General features: G+C 40.3%; 1 protein-coding gene across 1 annotated transcript in view; it reads left to right on the top strand.

Annotated features, from left to right (window-relative positions):
* The window catches only part of PLA2G4A (phospholipase A2 group IVA), a 149,830-nt gene that overhangs the window by 106,386 nt on the left and 22,526 nt on the right, over positions 1-20,918 (top strand). The window contains exons 9-14 of the mRNA XM_028530942.2: positions 4,002-4,224; positions 5,195-5,309; positions 11,487-11,624; positions 11,713-11,805; positions 14,164-14,235; positions 17,598-17,840. Of these exons, the coding sequence (XP_028386743.1) occupies positions 4,002-4,224; positions 5,195-5,309; positions 11,487-11,624; positions 11,713-11,805; positions 14,164-14,235; positions 17,598-17,840 (884 nt within the window). The remainder of the gene's footprint in view (positions 1-4,001; positions 4,225-5,194; positions 5,310-11,486; positions 11,625-11,712; positions 11,806-14,163; positions 14,236-17,597; positions 17,841-20,918) is intronic.

Raw genomic sequence — 20,918 nt, 5'->3', positions numbered from 1 at the left:
TTTTTGAAACTTGATTGGTATGATTGAGAATGATTTATTGTTAAAGAGATTAAAATGAAGGCTTAACTATAGAGATGCAGATTGGGGTGATGTTTGTGCACCTCGGATGACTGTGCACCCCCAGCAGCCGGTAACAGCGGAACCCTGCCTGCCATGGTGCAGCCAAGGGAACACAGAAGGCCGTCCCAGGGAAACTGGCAGTTGTCCCCCGCTCTATGTTTAGCTCTCACTGAAGCCAAAACCCAAGTCTTGGATGTCGCCACAATGACATCATGAAAAACCTGTCCAACTCACATTAGTGAATTTAACTGAAAGAGCAGAGAACCCCAGACCAATGCCAACAGCTGAGATACCCTGGTCCGTCTGTCTCTCTCTGGGGCTGGCATCCTCACACCAGTTGCTTCATGAGAGGAGAAGAAATAGAAAGGGGGGCGGGGGGAAGAGAGACTCCCTCAGGAAATGAGTTTATTTCAGCCTTTAGAGAGCAGAAATAGGCTGCAACCATTCTACATGGAGGAAAAAGAAAAAATATACATTTTGAGTCCCAGCTTTTGAGTAAGCCCCCAACCCAGAGGCAGCATTTTCTTAATCTGGATCCAACGGCTAACCTGGGAAGGAAGAGAACTTTCAGATCTTGCTGGAGGCAATCCTTGGGCAGAGGAATTGATAGAATCATATCGTAATTCACTTAAAGGCTAGCCAAACGTACCAGCAGAAGGGAAGTCTTAAGTAGTGTAAATGAGATTTGAGTAATTACATCACCCTGCTAAACAGTTAGAAATGACAACTTCCAATAGGAGAATGATGATATCATTTCCTTTTTATCTACCTTCATAAAAAAGTCACTGTGTCGAAATTGAAGTATGTCCTGAATAGTTCCAGAATTGACCATTTATGGGCTCAAAAGGATTTTTTTTATTGTCTTCTTTTTATTATGTCCAAATGAAACCAATAACATCACACCAATGTATGCCTTTACTTAGAAGGACAAAGAAGTCCAGAAAAGCAGATCTTTGTTGTTTTGGATGAATCCTGTGTTAGACCTTGGGATAACTGTAGGAATGGGTAGACTCTGTATCTCTCAGGCAATCTAATATTTTTTAAATAGATACTTTGTGATTGTGCCAGGTTTGAGTTCAGAGCAAGTCCATTTGATTTTTCTTTACCACATATTTGTGGGAAATGTTATGAATCCAATTTGTGTGATAAATAACTTCTAAGAACTTAACATGTTTTTTTCAGGCATGCGTTCCATTTTAGGTCTATTATTACTCTCTACATGTTAACTTATAATTATTCTTAATTTGTCTCCAAAGAACTCTGAATCCAACAAGAAATGCCAGCTTGATGGGGAGAGGGAATAGTTTAGTCTCTGTGAAATAAAAGCTTACTTAAAAGACTTAAAAAATAGCACCTATCAGGGGAGAGGACAAATTTTAAAGTCTAGTTCTTCTGTTATTAATTGGAGAATTGTGAACATGTTACTTAAATTCAGCAATTCTCTCCTTCCTCATCTTTAAAACAAAAAATTAAAAGCTATTGCCAAGCCTTCAAGACAATAGCTTAAGGGCAATTAACCAACACAGGCCTAGAACAACCCTGAAGGGAAGACAAACCATTATGGAAATTTGCTTTTCCGATGGAAAAGCAAACCATCAGATTGCTTTTCTTATGGCTTTATTTGAATGCCAAGGAAACAGGAGATTAAAATATGTGCTCTTTTCTCTTTGGTCATATTGTTACAGAACAACAAGGGGGGTCCTGGGACGATATACTATTACCCAAAAGGAACCCCCCAGGTTCGTTATGCCCGCCGTCTCTCAATGCCAGAGATTTGTGAAAAGGAAAGGAAATGTTTATTTAATGCTATACAGACTTAAAGTAGTGACCTGATGTCTTCATCAAAATCCCAAAGTCCCTTAAAACACCCACAAACACACACAATCCTTCATTCCCCTTTGCCCAGTCTGGGGTACCTTATCTCAGGAAAAGAAATAGAAGTCCATGGCTCAGGCAGCCCCTAGTTCTTCCCAGTAATCCGTCTCAGCTGGTAGGCCTCTCTCGGTCCCTGGTACCATCAACTGTGTCGCTGGGATCTCTGCGAAAGCCGGGTGGTGGTTCCCCCTTCTAAAGCTGCGGGGGTCCCCACTCTGGCAAAGCCTTGTGGTTCTCTCTTCCAGGGCCACCGGAGTCCCCACTCTGCCAAAACTGCGTGGTTCTCTCCATGTGCAATGGCTGCTGGGAGGGGGGTCGCCACTCTGCCAAAGCCGAGTGGTGGTTCTCTGCTAAAGCCGCATGGTGATTCTCTCTCACAGGGCTGCGGGAGTCTCCATTCTGCCAAAACCACATGGTTCTCCCCTCAATGGCTGCTGCGTCTGGGTTTAAATCCCCGCGCCAATCCTCCTCTGCAGCCCCATTTCCGACTCCTCCCACAATCAGTCACACCTGCCAGCACTCCCATATCCTTCCAGCTTTACTGGGCGGCCATCGTGGGTCTGGGCAGGTATAGCCCCGTATCATGGAGCCAGTCTTCTCCAAGCTCCCACACAGGCGCTGTAACTCGGGGGACCTGCCCCCAGTTACGTCTTGGGGCAAAGTTACTTCCATTCCCCTGGCTCAGAGCATGGCCACAGCTATTTAACATTTCTGTGTAACCAGTTAAAGGTTGTAGATGTGTTAAATGACCACACCAGAGGTTAGCTGCAGAGCTGTTGCTATACAAAACAGCTCTCAATGTCCTGCTCCATGTGTCCCTTCCCCCACGCACTACCTTGGGGGTGGTTGTGAGGACATCCTAATATTTCTTGAACACCTTGAGTTCTGAACCCATTTCAAATACCTGGTTGGGGCCCACCTGCATCCTGTTACAATATGAAGTGGTGGGAGCCTTCCTCCTCCCTCTCTCCCTCCCTCCCTCCCTCCCTCCCTTTTTCCTCTCCTCCTCCTCTTCTTCCTCTCCTTCCTTCCTTCCTTCCTTCCTTCTTCCTTCCTTCCTTCCTTCCTTCCTTCCTTCCTTCCTCTCTCTCTCTCTCTCTCTCTCTCTCTTTCTTTCTTTCTTTCTTTCTTTCTTTCTTTCTTTCTTTCTTCTTTTATTCTCTCAGTTCAGCAGTCAAAAAATTGTGCTTGCCATATACCAGGCATTTGCCAGTCATTGAAGCTAAAAACAAACAACCAAAAAAAACCCACCAAAATTATCCCTATTAGAGATCACAACTTATTAAAAGAGACAGATAGGCTAACTAATAATTCATATTCAGTAAGACAGCTACAGTTCTAGGGATATTGGTCCACAGGAAAGATGGCTGTAACTGAATGTTTACTGTCTAAATATCAAGTATCAAGGCACAGGGTAATTTCTAGTATCCCTAGATGTGTCCAAATGGCTGATGGCCAAGAATCTTTGCAAGAAAGCATTTGTCTTAAAGACCTATTTCTTCCAGGGTTTCACTATCAGATTTGTATACTCAGGAATTCTGAGACCTATAGTTGGCGAGTCTCAGGATTCTGCCTCTGTGGCCAATGGACAATTAAAAACTGCATTTATTCACATTAGACATTCATAATCATCATACAGCACATTTTCTACCTATACATAATCATCATCAAAAGCCATATCATCAGACTGCTTGACTAGTATTATATTCAGATAAGTCCATTTATTTACATGACTCAAAGGAGTTGTGCCCTCGGTCTCTGGGAGGCATGTCCATTTCTGGAGACTAGACAGTGGACATAGGCCCAGTAGGGCACCGTCTCTTTTGGTGCGTGCATGCTAAGTCCCATGTTGCCTCCGAAACCTCTTCTTTATTTGGCTTCCGTTGAAGACTAGCTCCTTTCTGATTGATGCATTCTTTCCTTAAATGGGTTAATACCATCAACCAGCTAATTAAGTGAACCAACTCTACCATCCTTTATTTTTCTTATGGCAGAGAGTGCCTGCTTCCTTTGGAGATTATGTAATGCCTTTCATCTTCATGAATTATCTTCTCTTTTCTTTACAGGTATATGTCCACCTTATATTCTCACCCCGATTTTCCAGAAAAAGGGCCAGAAGAGATTAACAAAGAGCTCATGAAACATGTTAGCCACAACCCCCTTCTCCTTCTCACGCCACAGAAGGTTAAAAGATATGTTGAGTCTCTATGGAAGAAGAAACGGTCGGGACAACCTGTGACCTTTACTGATATCTTTGGGATGTTAATAGGAGAGACACTAATTCACGATGTAAGCCGCGTCTCATTCTACAACCCTTTTCATGCAATAGACCATGTCTATCATAACGTCTTAAATAAAACAACATATGATATATCTTGTAAAAGTGACTCGATTCAACTTATCCTATCAACACTGTATACTGAAAGCATGTATTTCCTGCCATACATAACTCTTCTACGTTTCACACTAGTGCTTACTAATTTATTCTGTGGATCATTTCTGACGTAAGGAAGTATTTCGCGTTCTTTTTCTTTGTAAAAATACACTTTTGAACTCTTCACTTCCCACTCCCCTAAAGGCAATCTCTTTAGATAAGGAGGAGAACACAAGTAGTATTTCAGTGGTAGAGGGAACGTGGAGGTTTCCTGGAGAAAGTCAGAAAACGCAGTGAATCACATGGATCGAAGCCATGTGACGCACGACTACAGTGTGACATTTCATTGAAAAACAAAGTGGGGAGGCAGAGAGTCTGTGCCAGGAAATCTGGGGCTAAAGTCTTCCGGGGCTCCTTAGCTGCCGAGTCATTCATTCTCTACTTCACAAGTAGACATAGTCCCCCGAGATTTGGTTGTTTTTAGAATGAAGGCAGTTACTTTCATGGAGCTTGCCTTTTGTTGTTTATTCAAGACCCAGAGATTTCTAGAAGTAATAAGATTTATTTTTATTATAAAAATTTTAAGTATCTTGATTGAAGTGCTATTTTAAACCATTTTCTGCCTGTATCTGTTTGTATCTGGCTCAGTGGATGGAGTGCCAGCCTGTGAACCAAACGGTTGCCGGTTCGATTCCCATTCAGGGCACCTGCCTGGGTTTCGGACCAGATTCTCAGTAGGGGGCACTCAAGAGGCAACCACCATTGATGTTTCTCTCCCTGTCTCCCTCCCTTCCTTCCTCTCTCTCTGAAAATAAATAAAATCTCAAAATTAAATTAATACATAAATAGCAATAAAAACCCTTTCTTCCTTTCGTCTGTGGACAGAGAATGAACATAACCTTGAGCAGTTTGAAGGAAAAAGTCAATACGGCAAAATGCCCTTTACCCCTTTTCACCTGTCTACACGTCAAGCCCGATGTTTCAGAGCTCATGTTTGCAGGTATGTAACTTCTTCTTTCAGAATGCTTCCTGCTAACTTTGAACTGTGACTTCTGATGGTTTTCTTTCGAGGAAGCCATGTCAGTTACTTATTTTAACATATTTCTGTAACAAAACCATTTGAAAATATAAGAAAATATAGAGCTGGGTGATTCTCTGATTGAAGAGAATGTTTCAGGAGACGAGTTACTAATATACCTTCATTGATATTAGCAAACTAAACAGTAAAAACTCATGAATATAATCAATAACTCGATTTTAATTACTCATTTCTTGAACACTTTCAACAAGATGATATGCCTGGTGATTTTAGGCAATGCATAGTCTCTTTCTTGCTGCTGGTATTTTGATTAAATTAGGTAACAGGATACATGTTTATTATGCAATGCACTCTTCTAATTTTTTTTAATTCAGCACCTGAAAAGTACTAGTCTATATTTGTGGCAGCTGATGAACAAAATGCCCCTTTTTTGTTAAGTCTAAGATATAAATACTTGTTTCTTCTATAGCTTTGCTTCTTGTTCTGTGCTCTGAATTTTTTTTAAATGTTGTGGCATAGTTCTGGGAGCCTCCTCCTGTCCTGCTCTGCAGAGCGGCAGCACTTCTGACTGTGGCCAGTAGGGTCCATTGTCTCAGGGACATCAGTCACACAACGAGCTTTAAAACAATCAGTGTGAGTGGCATGTAATTAACCATTTATATCCAGAATCCTTTTGCAGTTTTATTGATTATCACTTTTTGTCCTCAGCTGACCACTTACTCTCAGGCAAGAATTTCGAATAGTTGATAAAAAATGGTATACTGGCAATTATTTATTCACTAAATGTTTATCAAGTATTTTGAGTAAAATGTTTATCATGCGCCCTGGCTGGCGTAGCTCAGTGGATTGAGCACGGGCTGCGAACCAAAATATCGCAGGTTCGATTCCCAGTCAGGGTGCATGATTGGGTTGCAGGCCACGACCCCCAGCAACCGCACATTGATGTTTCTCTCTCTCTCTCTTTCTTCCTCCATTCCTTCTCTAAAAATAAATAAATAAAATCTTAAAAAAATGTTTATCATGCTTATGGTTCAGAAAGCACTTCTATTTATTATCTTTTTCAAGTTTTACTACAACCCAATGAAGCAGAGATTTTTAGCTTTGCTTCATAAAAGAAAAAATAAGACATCAGAAAGATTAAATGATTTGCATATTGCCACATAGAAAGCAAATAGCAGAGCTGAGACTTGGTCTCAAACAATCCTCTGTTCCTTTTGTAAAAATACTGGCTTTTCTGATTACTGGCCGAGCAGAACAGGGTATGCCAGGGCAAGCTGGAAGTCCCCTCCCCCACCACAGAACATTGCCCCTGTTCTATAAAACCTTATAACCTGTTTGGAAATTTCACAAACATTATTAAAGAAGTGAAAGCGCAAGAAGGAACAGAATGTTATTATGCACGATTCCCTTGACTAAGTTATATAATATCTTTTAGCCTGTTTCCTCTTCCGTTAAATAAAGATAAGACTCACCTCATCGTGTTTTGCTAAATAAATGAGATAAAGTATTTAACGTACTTTGTTAAGGTTCAGTACATCTTAACCAGTGAGAGTGTTCTATGAAATCTGTATGACAAAAGTCATACTTCCTAAAGATGAATAGGATTTGTATACAAAAGAAATTTAATTATTAATTGGGGATAAGGCATGCACTAGGAGTCTTGGGTAACCAGGCTGTGCTCCACAGCAATAAGAAACCACACCTTGACTGCGATGCAGTGCACAGGGAGGGTTAAGATTTATCCTATAAAAAAGTAAGTGCCGTGAGTAAATTATTTTTGTTTTTTGCTTTCCCGTAGCTGTTGTCTTGTGAGGTCTTGTAATGTCTGGAAATTGTTTAATAGATACAGCTAACACACTAGTTCAATCCGTGCAGAGGCAAATAAGCCGTCTTTCATGTGGTCAAACTAGTTACTAGTTTGGAAGACTATCTTTTATCTCTAAGCTGAGATGCCTTGGGCAGGTCATTTTCCTTCTCTGATTCTTATTTTCTTCATCATTTACAAAAAAAGCTTTGTCTTACAGAACCATTATGACAATCCCATGAGATACGCATGCGACTGAATATGATTTAATAATAGTTTAATTACTATAGTTATGATTTCACAGTCTCTTTTTTATTCTGAACTTTTAGCAGCCATTCTCAACGGAAAGTCTGACTAAAATAATTAAAGAATCAATTGTATTTCATTAAGTGAATATTTGGGATTCATCCAGAGTGAGAAAGGACTGTTTTGTGTTCAGTCGGTCTTAGAGCCTTAGGGCTTCGGCCATCTGACTGGCTGCGATGCTGTTCCGAGATAAGAGTGCACCGTTAACCTTCATTGTTCAGCTTCTGCGATAAGGGGGTTCAAGCTGTTTCTTCCAACAGGGTTGGACAAAGCCATCAAACATTAGTTATGTGGATCTTGTACCCAGATAAGACGTTCAAAAATGCAAGTTATGAGCATTTAAGTAGCTTCAGTTGTTGAGAAAAAAAAGGGTGGAGACATGTCCGTAATGTATGCTTTTGAAATTTTCTTAGATTAAAAGTAGATATTAAATGAGATAAAGTTGAACCACCTGAATTATATTTCTGAAAGTCGAAGAACCGTGTTGGCTTACGGGAGTGTTGTCAGCTTCAGCAATATCAGAGCATGCTTTTCTTCCCTCTTAGAGGAGTTTTGACTGCTTTCCTCTTTTGAAGATTTTAAACAAATAAATACTAGCTGTTTGAACTATTAAATATTTTGACTCCTCCACTTTACTACATTGCTGACAGGATGTAAAACTTTCACTGTCCAATAGCCACTGGTCAGTAAACTGCATTTACTGAGCACAACTTATGAACTTAGCATCAGGTCAAGTTCTTTGACAGACGCTAACGTAGTCAAACTGTAGTACTCTTCCTCAAAAAAGTTACAATTCCACTAACGACATAAAAATAAAATTTGAAAAATTAATGAGGTGAAAAAGCATCTTTGAGTAAAACAGTATGAGCGAATACTCAGAAGGGAAGTCCAAGGTTCACTGTGGGGAGAAAACAAAAAACCAAAACCACTAACCTCAGTGTGAACTGGTGAGGTGTAGGCGGTATATTTGGGGAGACCATTAGTGCTAAGCAATAAAAAAAATCTTAATACCAGACTGAGGTTTTCATCCAGTTATGATGGTAATGGAAAATAGTGCTTTTGGGCAGGGCAATGCAATTCTTTCAGTAGTGTTTTTGATAAAAAGTATTTTGATGATTCAGTGGGTCGACTGGCAAGGAAAGAAAGTGGAAGCAATGATGTCACTGCTTTTGTAATAAGGTCCTGGGAACTAGGGAGACACTGATAAGGAAAGAGGGGAGAAGATAAATGAAAAGCCTACAGGTGGCTGGTGAGGTGTGCTGATGATTTGACGTGCTGTTAAAAGAATTTTTTTCTGGGCTGTGATGTCGTGGTTTACAGACACGGGCACACTAGATGGGAGGAGAAGTGATACATTCCTTTCCAGGCAACAATAGTGGGATGTGATGACTGCGTATCCAAGTGCAACAGGAAGTCGGAAATGGGTAGATGGAGGTGTAGCACAAAGTTCCAAGTTTGAAATGGACGAGCTAACAGCAAAGGAATGATCGTCAAATACCATCACAGCAAGGTCTTTAGTAGGGAGTAGATAGCAAATCTTACTCTTGGAGAACGTCTGTAATTATCATGGACACAAGCCACAGCGTTAACAAAGAACAGATCACAAGAGAAGTAGGAATCAGGAAATTATTATGTGTCAGTACCCAAGGCAGAGCTGTGAAATTCAGAGATGGATTACTTGTAGTGATAGAGAAGTTTCCTGACAGCCTCTGATTCATCTCCGGTCATGTCTCACTAACTCCATGTAAATCACTGTGAACACTACCTCGTGAAGGATGTATGTGCCATCGGCCTCGGTTCAAAATGAATTATAAATATGTTCCCATCATAACTGTGATTTCATTACCTCCACAAAAGCAGAATGTTCTAATCTATCTCTGAGTCAATAAGAGATATACATCCACAACCCCTTTTCTGATAATTTGGGGACAGGTGTTTTAGAATTTAGAATATTTTAGATTTTAAAGTTTAAAAATATTAAGACTATATATATTGCATAATATTCCCACTGGGGTCTTATAATTAAATAGGGTGATTTCTCCAGGGTGGTGAAATCTAGGGTGATTTCTATAGGATGTACCAATATTTAGGTTGAGAGGGATATGTAAAGATGAAGCCTCGCAGCATTTCAAGACTGTATTTTTTACTAAACGAGTTCAGGTCAGGTTTTCATCACCGGGAACCGGGGGAACCTTGTGGATTTTGGAGTTATTTGGATTCGGAGTTTTGGGGTAAGGCATATGTAGACCTGTTGACATTGCAGAAATGGAAAAATTGAAAGAAAAAATAAGGGGAGGCAGAAGGTGATTCATTGTTTATACCTGGGTGGATGGTGTGGGACTTTATGCATCGTGGTCCGCAAAGACCTTAAATTAAAGGTTAGGAAGAAGCAGCCTTATACATGCAGAAGGGAGCAGCAAGCACGAAGACAGCGAGGGGAGAGTGAGCGTGGCGTCCTTAAGGACCACTAAGGCCCCTGTGGCTAAAGCGGACTAAGCAAGACCAGACACGACAGGGGACTGGTTAGGGCACGTGTTCAGACGGGGAGTGTGAGGCAGACCATCACGGCCACGTCTTTATTTGCAGGGCAGCGGGAAGTCACACTGGAAAGCCTTCAGCTGGCAGTAGTGGGCTGTGACTTGTATTTTTAAAATATTCACTCTGGCTACAGGGTATCCAAAAGACAGTAAGGGAATGATAGAGGAGAGATGTTCTAGGAGGCTGTTGTGGAGATTTGGGGAGAAAATGTCATGTGTTGGTCTTGGTGACAGGTGGATAAGTAGCCAGTTTCTAACCATGCCTAATCGTAGAGCCCACAGAATTTGGTATTTTGCATGTGAACTGTAAGGCAAAGAGAACAGCTAAGGGTACTTCTAAAGCAGGAATAGTGGTACGAATGTATGAGAAGCAGCACTATTTCCCAAGCAGGGGACGACTGAGAGAGTGGCAAGCACCGGAAGTAGGATCCAGAAACCCGGAACTCCTTTTGGATCCATCAAGATTCAGATGATAATTAGACATGCTACAGCCATGGACATACATGAAGTACAATATGGGTACCATTCACTGAGTGATTAAAATGTGCTGTGCCTTCTTCTGCACTCTTCACATTTCTTAACTCATTAGGTCCTCGCAATAATTCTACAAACTATCTACTGACTTTATTCCCATTTTACAGATTGCAGTCAGTAAGGTTGCAGTCGGTAAGCAGGAGAACGGGGTTGGGACCCAGGGCTCTGGCTCCAAAGCCTCTGCTCATAGAACTTATCCTCCATGGACCCTGCTACCTTGTGTTTCTTCAGATATTAAGCTTAAAAACTTTATGTTGTAATCTTGTGAGTTAGAATAATAGTTAATAAGCAAAATCGAGGAAAGATGAAGAAAAGCAAATGTTAGGAATACTTTCTTCCACTTTCTCAGCCTGCTTGCATTACCAGAAAGAGTTTAATTTCTTCCATCTCCTTTGTGGACTTTAAATCTGAGTCAGTGGTTTTCAGTTTTCCACTCTTTAGAATGAAGGTAGATTTATAAAAGATGCCCGTGTTTTTAAATGCAAGGGGGTATTCACTTTGTGCAAATTAGAAGGGGTCGTTTTGTCTTCTCATTTTACTCATCTATAAACTCTTCTCACATTGTCTAGACAATGCCATTTGCATAATAGGCCTTTGGTTAATTTTTCTGAATGCTCACCTGAAGATATGTTTATTGACTTGAGAGAGAGGGGAAAGGACAAGGGAGAGAGAGAAGGAGAGAGAGAGAAACATCCATTTCTTGCCTTCGGTGTGTGCCTTGACCAAGGACGGAACCTGCATCCTGGGGATACGCCCGGACCAGGAGTCAAACCTGCAAACTTTTTGGTCTGGGGGATGACGCTCCAACTGAGCCCCTTGGCCAGGGCACATTTGGTTAATTTTTAAAAAAATATTTTACATAAACAAATGATAATTGTGGTACTGAAGTGATCTTTAACAGTGGCACATGTCTGTAATATTTTCTATTAATGGGCTGAATTTTTTTAATGCTTTCAGATTGGGTAGAATTTAGTCCCTACGAGATCGGCATGGCTAAATATGGTACTTTCATGAGTCCGGACTTATTTGGGAGCAAATTCTTTATGGGAAAAGTTGTGAAGAAATATGAAGAAAATCCCTTGCATTTCTTAATGGGTAAGTGATCAAAATCTACCACTCGTTGGCCTGACTATGTCCAAGTTTGGTGCGTTCTAAATTATTCTCTCTTTTCGCTTTATTTTAGGTGTCTGGGGCAGCGCCTTCTCTATATTGTTCAACAGGGTCTTGGGGGTTTCCAGCTCACAGAATAAAGGTTCCACAATGGAGGAAGAATTAGGTATTGTAAAACCATGCTTACATTGGTACATTTCTCTCACATGCATATATGGAGAAAATTAAATCCTCATAAAAATTATAATTGTTCTCAAGTTATTGAACACTTGGTTGGATCAACCTACAACTTTTCTAGGCATAATGTATATGCTCCTTAACGACAGAGCCACATTCTCCGAGGTCAGCAACAAGATGAAGTGTGTACTGCCGAAATGCTCTCGCTCCATTTATAACTGTGCATTATATTCCAGATATTATCAACTCGAGTTTTGTGTCCGTAACTCACTCTTCTCTAAATTACATGAAGATTTCAGGACAAGGAAAGAGAACAGAATAAAAGTCCCACATGTGATGGGGCTTGCCTCTGGGGACACCTTCTCCGTGGATTAATTCAAATAAACCTAGGGTTTGTTGGTTTTTCCTCCGAAGGCAGGAAGAGAGTAAGACTGAAATAACACGTCTGAAGGTGAGGGAGGCGGTGGCTGGAGGCCAAGACAAAGGAGAATGTTTATACTGAGTAGTCTTGAGACTGTTCTTTGGGGTGAGGCGCCCCCCTGGGGGCCAGTGGTTCGGCAGTTTATTTACTTTTGCTGTGTGTCAGACTTAAGGGGAGTATCATGACTCCGAGGACGCTGGGCAGCAGGATGCCTGTCACCTCAGATTAGAGACGGGTTTCCAGAAATGAGCCCAGCGGGGTGGCTGAGGAGAAGGCTTCTGGTGACTCTTTCATCTGCCAGCCAGCCAAAGTCTACCTCTTCAAGGCGTGCTCAGGGGTGGTTTTTTCTCTCTCTCTCCCTTCTGAAGGAAGACTGTGAGGCCATTGGGCCACAAGCAGATACATTAAAATGAAGTAGATACATTCAGAGTATTTAGGTATTTATATCATAAAAACTTCCATCGGACGAAGGCGGTATTTTGGCGAACCATCCTGTTAAGTGAAAGTATCAAATATGACCCCAAAAATGCTTCAAGAAGGAAAACTTTATCCTGCCAAAGTGCATGTTGGACCAGAAAGACACCTGATGCACGTAATACCTGGAGTGGACCATTTCTTAACATGCCCCCCGCTACAACAAAAGTACTTTCTTTAATAGTCATGCAGTGAGATGGATAATATTAGCCAGTGAATGGTTTTCTTTACTGAACTGCATATGTGTAATTACACCAGTAAAATTAAAGAAGTCTAAACATTAAAAAAGTCAATTTACTGCTTGAAGCCTTTATTAGCCCTTCCATTCCATAGTCTAGAGCATTTACATACATGACATTTCTGTAGGTATAGTAAACAGGTAGAGTAACATGGAAATATACCTATATTTCTCTGAGCTTAAAGCCCCAAAATGATTCTATTAAAGGAAATTAATAAATTTGAAGTCAGTTTCTTAAAGTAAAAAAAATATTGACTAATTGAAAGAAAAATACATTATAATTCAGAAAGTGGTGTTATGTAAGCATCCCAAGAAAGTTTGATTTTTCTATAAATGATGATTATAAGGAATGGTCTGTGTTCATAAATTTGGTATTTTTACTTGGAAAAAGACAACTAGTGTTTGTTTTAGATTTTACTGCCATTGTTGTTTTAAGGATTTTTGGTTTCTATCTTAGTTTTTATATATGTTCTTTCTCTTAATGTGTTCTGAGGAAGCATAAGTTCTCAACACAAAAGGCACATTTCAACAATTTTCAGTGGCACTGAAAATGAAAATAAATGATGCTTTCATTTATTTTGAGGAAACTGCTCTGTAGCCCCCTGTGGCTTTTGGTTTTACCCTGCCTTTCCTTCATAAACACCACTTCAGCATATTTAATCAAAGAAATGTATTTTTTGTATAATGAGAAGCTTTCTATAATCAAGTTATTCTTCATTTCAGAATTAAGATAAATAAAACTTCTTCCCTCTAAATCATGAATGAATAAATTTCAAACTAAATTTGCATGTCCTGGGAAGTTTCTTTTTCCAAAGGGAAAAAAAAAAACTGAACTAAATAGGTCTAAACTTATTCCAGTAACTGATCTAAATTTATACTAGTAACCTAGTAGATCTCATTCCATGGTTTTTTTTTTTATTTTAAAGATTTTATTTATTTCTTTCTAGAGGGGAAGGGAAGGAGAGAGGGAGAGAAATATCAATGTGTGGTTGCCTCTCCCGCTCCCCCTGCTGGGGGCCCGGCCTGCAGCCCAGGCGTGTGCCCTGGCCGGGAATTGAACCATGACCCTCTGGTTCACAGGCCCACGCTCAATCCACTGAGCTACACCAGCCAGGGCTCATTCCATGGTTTTGCTGGGGTTTCATCCATGTAGTAAATTTAACTGTGAGTCTTGACACCTGAGATCCTCCAATTGTTTTGTTTTCTTTCCACAGAAAATATTACAGCAAAGCACATTGTGAGTAATGACAGCTCGGATAGCGATGATGAGTCCCAAGAGCCCAAAGGTAAGAGAGCTGGGACCTTGTCTGGTGGAAGTCCATTGGAAAACGGTTATGAGCTATTCGCTGACCTCACCCTCAGGTGTGCATGGTCGTCTCTGCTTAAGGCACTGAGTGGCAGAAGAGTAGCTCACAGACAGAGAGATGATGCTGTAGGTGGGACCAGTATGCAGCACAGAAACATCCCTTATTTCTTTTCTTTTTAATACCTCAAAAATATTCTTAGTTGAACAAATGAAGAACAAACGGAGATGTTAGAAATACCAAATTCTGTTTTAAGTCTGATTATATCACTGGACTTTCTGCATGGAAATAGTGGTTTGAAAGCAGTTTTACATGGCTTTTAAAAAGTCAGAGTTTTTCTTAAATAATGTATTTTTAAAATTAAAAAAAAACGTATGCATTTGAGAGAGAGGGAGGGAGGCAGGGAGAGTGCCTATTCAGGGCCTTTGCCCATTTTTTAATTGGGTCGTTTGTCATCCTGGTGTTGAGTCATATGAGTTGTTTCTATATTTTGGAGATTTTTTAAGTATATTTTATTGATTATGCTATTACAATTGTCCCATTTTTCTCTCCTTCGTTCCCCCCCACCCTGTACCCCACCTCCCACAAGCATTCCCTTACCTTAGTTTATGCCCATGGGTCATATATATAAGATCTTTGGCTTCTCCATTTCCCATACTATTCTTAACCTTTTCTGTTTTGTACCTATCATTTATGCTTCTTTTCCCTACACCTATCCCCTCATTTCCCCCTCTGCTCCCTGCTGATAACCCTCCATGTGATCTCCATTTCTGTGATTCTGTTCATGTTCTAGTTGCTTGCTGAGTTTTTTGTTGTTGTTGTTGTTGTTGTTCTCTTAGGTTCAGTTGTTGATAGTTGTGAGTTGGTTGTCATTTTACCATTCATATTTTTGATCACCTTCTTTTTCTTAGATAAGACCCTTTAACATTTCATATAATAAGGGCTTGGTGATGATAAACTCCTTTAACTTGACCCTACCTGGGAAGCACTGTATCTGCCCTTCCATTCTAAATCATAGCTTTGCTGGATACAGTAATCATGGAAGTAGGCCCTTGCCTTTCATGACTAACCCTTTGTCCGATGTATCATTGGCAAATACGTTCTCCAATATAGGCAGTTTCCTTTTCATTTTGATGATGGTTTCTTCAGCCATGCAGAAGCTTTTTAATTCAGTGTAGTTCCATTTGCATATTTTTCCTTTATTTCCCTTCCCCTAGGATATATATTGGCAAAAATATTGTTATGTGGGGCATCTGAAATTTTACTACTTGTTTTCTGCTAGGACTTTTATGGTATCACAACTTATATTTAATATTAGCTCTTAATATGCATGTATCTTCTTTTAAATAGGCTGTTTTTAAACTAGTTTTAGATTACAGCACAAAGTACAGAGTTCTCACAGATCCCCTGTACACACGCGGCCTCCCCCACTCTCAACATGCCCCACTAGAGTGGTGTGTTTGTCACAATCGGTGACCCTCCACTGACACATCACCACCACCCAAAGTCCCAGCTTACAGCTTCACTCTTGGTATTGCACATTCAACCCTTTTCTCCTGGTCAATGGCTTGTCTTCTCATTCTCCTGAAGCTCCTTCATTTTTGGTCATGGTTTTGAGCAAGGGGTCTTCAGGCATTTTTCAGCTTTAGCTTCTTCGAGTCTATGCTGTCATCATTTTACCTGCCCTCACAGAATTGCTGTAACCATCAAATTCGAAAATGTATACAGAGGGCTTTCAGTTGTGAGAGACGGCAGACCGAAGTTTACTATTGGCAGTATAGCTGAAAGCAGTTGATACCATTTCTCGTGGATCCGTTGACTGCTGTGTTCATCCCACCACGGATGCCATTGCCAAGTACATCTTAGGGAGAGGAGATTCTCTGCCGTCAGAGAAGTGGGGTTTATTTCACAATTGTAAATAATAGTGATGGTAATGATGATAATGATGATGATAACCATGATTGTGATGATGGAGCAGCTCCAAATCTTTGGAAAATAATTGAATACTTTATTCATATCCTGTGTACGTGGAGATATTAATTTTAAAGCCTGATTGGTTCTAAAAAAAGATTTTCTTTGACACATTTGGCATTAGACAAGTGTATCGGTAGAGAGGGGTCTGTTTGGTGTTCAGTGGACATGTAGTTATCTGGATCGGTTCCCGAAAGCAAGATCACTCTGTTTATTCAGCACAGTTACACCAATCTTTGTGAATATGAAAATCTGTCTTTATTCTGGTTTTATGTGTGTTTGGTTAACATTTGCTGGAAATTCTGAACTTTGAACATAGATCCTCATTTCTCTCAACACATGCACCCACACACATTTTTCTGTATATTTCCATCCAGAGTTCCCAGAAATCCGAACAAAAGGGTACAGGCAGGTGGAATCACATCCTACCGTACAGTGATCTCAGATTTGGATTGTGAATGAATAATAGGCAAAGATAGTGATTATGCTGCTGTTGCTGCTGCTGCTACCACTGTTTCTACTATGCAATAATATTCATTCAGAATTTAATACAGGCCTTGGCACTTCCCTGAGGAATTTGCTTGAATGCACTCATTCAGTTAGTCCTCCCAACAACGCCAGGAGGTTGAGGAAGTGAGGGCTGAGGAGGGTTCACGACTGGTAAATGGGGCTGAGAGGCCCAGGATCCTGGCAGTGCACGTGCAGAGCCAACAGTTGCTCTCCAGCAATTACCCAGCGGAGCTTCCCAGACATCGTGATGTGTGCATGGGTTTTTAGGAAAAAGCCATTCAAAACTTCTTCTTTGGGAAGATTACTGAATTTTAAAACATTTTAAAGCATGTGTTTAAATTACAGGGCTTTAAAACCCAAACTCTGTAAGTAGGAATGGAGTAACAGTTTACAGGGTGTTTATTGAACGGGAAATTCACGTTGAATCCTTCGGTCATCTGTTCTCCGTTTGCATGATTTCTGGAAGTTTACTGGACAGGACAGAGAAGGGGATTTAGGAAACGAAGAGGACAGGATTAGGGACTGTGGATTTTCCGTGGGTGTGGGTGTGTGTGCAGGCAGGGCAGAGGAAGAGGAGGAATTGGGGAAGGGGAGAAAGGAGGAAGCAAAAATTGGCCTGGAAATCGAACAGTAGACCAACTGACAATGTCAACAATACAGCCTTACAGGGAAAAGGTAAAGTAAGACTATTTTAAGGACAAAAATGTTTAACGGAAATCTTTACTGTGTTAATTTATGCAAATAAACATTTGTTCAATCGAAAGCCATAGAACTTCATTGTCAGTTTTAACATTCAGAGAAGATCTTTTTCTTTATTAAAGTGAATTTTGGAACCGGTAGAATGATACTCTCCTTTTCCTCAGGCACTGAAAATGAAGATGCCGAGAGGGAATTTCAAAATGATAATCAAGCAAGTTGGGTCCATCGGATGATAATGGCCTTGATGAGCGACTCGACTTTATTCAATACCAGGGAAGGGCGTGCTGGGAAGGTGCACAACTTCATGTTGGGCTTGAACCTCAACACATCCTACCCGCTGTCTCCTTTCCGAGACTTTAACACACAGGAATCCTTGGATGAAGATGAACTGGACGCAGCCGTAGCAGGTAAGTACCGAAAATGCAGTCGGCGGATGCTAATCAGGAGGTCTTTCTTCTCTCTCCGGGAGAAAGATTTTAGTTGTTAATACTTATCCATTTATACTCAGTTACAAAAAAACTTGCCTTGTATATGTGTAGGGTTTCAAATGAGTGTGTGTTGCGGGGGAGACACATTGGACAGGAAGTAGCAGAGTTGTGTCAGCTGAGAAAATTTCCATCGAAATGTTGAGAGAGACCTTAGATCCTCTCCGTATGGGTCAAGTTTCGCTCCGGGAAAACAGGGCCCTGCCCCCTTGTTTAACAGAGAGTGTCTTGAAACAAGGGATTCAGTGTTTACAAAATTATTCCAAGGCCTGGAGGAGCAAGCGCCAGGCTGAGCTTCCAAAACTGATTTCAAAAACACTTCAGCATCACCCATTTTGTCAGTGTCAAGTTTAATTGCGAAAATGATGGAAGATCTGACCTTGGGTGGTTGGGACACAATGCAATACACAGACGTATCATAGAACTGTACGCTTGAAACTTATATAATTGTATTAACCAATGTTACCCCAATACATTTGATAAAAGTGCTTATGTTGTTTTTTAAAAAGGACCACATTTTAGACTGAATCTACTGAATCAAAAAGTGCTCTTTTAGACAATGGCATTACTAAGATAGACCCTGTTTCCCTCCCTCTGGATATTACCAAGTTTCAGGATTACCCTCTGCTTGGAATGAAAAGTTAAACCAAATGCCCCCAAACTGTGCCTGGTAGTACAAATAGCAGAAACGTAATCTCTGCCTCATTTCCTCCCTCAAATCTCACGGGGGTATTTTCCTTGGCAAAGAACAGGTCCCAGCAGATCCAGACTCGGACTGGAAGGGAGGCTGGTGAGCTTCGTCCTTAGCCGGACTCTCCAATGCAGGGCTGTACTGCACGCAACGCAGCGGGTGGGGTGGGGTCAAGTTTACCAGCGTGCCATGCTGATCCGGCTGTTTACTGTATCTAGTCCTCAGTTCTCAGAAATGTTAGTTAACTTTCTTAAGTCCACCTGGTAAGAACCTACTCACTTTTAGGTTTGGCACTTAGCCTAATTCTAAAAATAATTCTTTTTACGCTTCTGTTCATGCATGTTTCAAATGAAAAGTTAAATTTACCTTAGTGACTGATCTATACATAATAATCTTTCTTGTAATGTTCCTGTCATCTTAACTTACTCTGTTTCCTCATACCATCATTTTTCCCTTAACTGCTCACATGTCGTTTCTCAGTCATTTCTGCCTGAAAACACTGACAGAATGCTCTTAGAAACTTCAACGGGTTTTTTTCCAAAAAACTGTCTCCCACTGTTTGTTTAAGCATTATACCCGTATAATATTTGTACGAAACAGGACAAAGCTTTACATTTTGTTGTTGTTTTGGTGGCGCTGTTTCTCTCTGTTGCTTGAGCTTAATGAAATTTGCAAAACGAAAAGTTACCCCTGTTATTTAAACAAGGGGAGCAGAAACTCACTATACCGTGAGTTCTGTTTATGGCATCCATGTTTAAAATGTGAGCTTATGTCTGGCTATACACCTTCAAACCCTTTCCTGTGAGCTCGAATGAAAGTCTGTTTGTGATAAAGTCAGTATCAATTTTTAAATTCATTAAAAAAACCCCAAAATACTGGACCTTACAATCAGCGGCAGTATTTGTCCTGTGTTGTGATACATAATTATATTTATTTCTATTACGATACCAATGAAACGTGTCTTTTTTAGAAACCTAAGCTTTATGGATGAATGATGATGGGCCTTAAATAAACAACTTCGTCTTGGAGGCAATTTAGAGCTAAAAAAAAACTTTAGTAATTTCACTCTACAAACAAGGAAGATTACAGAAGATACTTATCGTCTTTGCCTAAAATTACTCAGCTCGTCTGGAGTTGAAATGTGCCTCTTGGCATTCCTCAGAAGTCTTTCCCTTTTGCTGCACTCCCTTCCTGCTAGCCCTTGGTGTCATGAGTCACTGTCCTGCTGGTGTAAAAGTGGAAGTTTCCTTTGGGAGCGCTTTGTTACGTCAGTTTTACGTAGTGCTTTGATCGCTCCACCCAGCAGCAGCACGCTTGCTGCGCTCCGAGTTTTAACAACTTCCTGCCTGATAGTTTTGCAACATTTTACGTAGATTTGGAAGGGATTTGAAAGGTTTGCTACATAAAATATAGCATTCCCAGTTAAAATTGAATTTCAAATTTGTTGAGATATTTTGAAATTTTTAACCTAAAATTGTTTTCAATGAATGATCCTTAGAAAGGACTTTACATTTTATTTCTCGGAAGTGCCTCCAATTAAAATTCAATTTCACTCACTTTCTACTTACCCAAATTAATATCTCAAGTACATTGTACGTGAGATATTCATTTTAATAAAAAGCACAGTTTGTTCAGTGTTGAGTTGATTCAAATTTATTATTTACAGACCCACCTTGCTAAAAATGACTGCAGTTTAGGCTGGCTCTGTTGAATTCAAAAGGGCTCCTTCAGACATGCCCTTCCTTAAAGATACATGGTTTGTCTCCCTGTGGTTACTGCCAAGTGTCAGGATTACCCTGTGTGTGGGCTGAAAAGTTGAAGATTGAACATAAACTGTGATGAACTGGGGCATGAAATCCTTATTAAAAAGTCCTGTTATACAGTCACAATATCATCCTTTAATTAAAATATCAAGATAATTTCTCTTTCATCTTTGCATTCCCAATGCAAAAAGGCGATTCAGATTTTTATTTATTCTAGACACTATGTTTGGAAAATCTTACATTTTAGTTTACCCATGATGACTTTGTGTGCCGCTTACAATATAAGCATCTTAGAATTAAAACACTCTTTCAACCTAAAATTAGTGCACTGTTCGCAGACAATCTTTTGGAAACAAGAGAAATAACAAGATGCTAAAATTACCCCCATGTGTTTACTTCAAAGTGGTCGTATACCTGTAGAAACTAATTTTGGAGACACTGTCCATGGGCACATGATTTCCTTCCTGTTGACTTCCGTGCGGATGCTATTTGCTGTGACATGCACCATCTGGAGCAAGACACTGAGACATGAGTTCATTTAGGCCA

Source organism: Phyllostomus discolor, chromosome 14 (assembly GCF_004126475.2).
Source record: "Phyllostomus discolor isolate MPI-MPIP mPhyDis1 chromosome 14, mPhyDis1.pri.v3, whole genome shotgun sequence".
NCBI lineage: Eukaryota > Metazoa > Chordata > Mammalia > Chiroptera > Phyllostomidae > Phyllostomus > Phyllostomus discolor.
The sequence above is the reverse complement of the archived record's forward strand: the minus strand, read 5'-3'. Positions and strand labels throughout refer to the sequence as shown.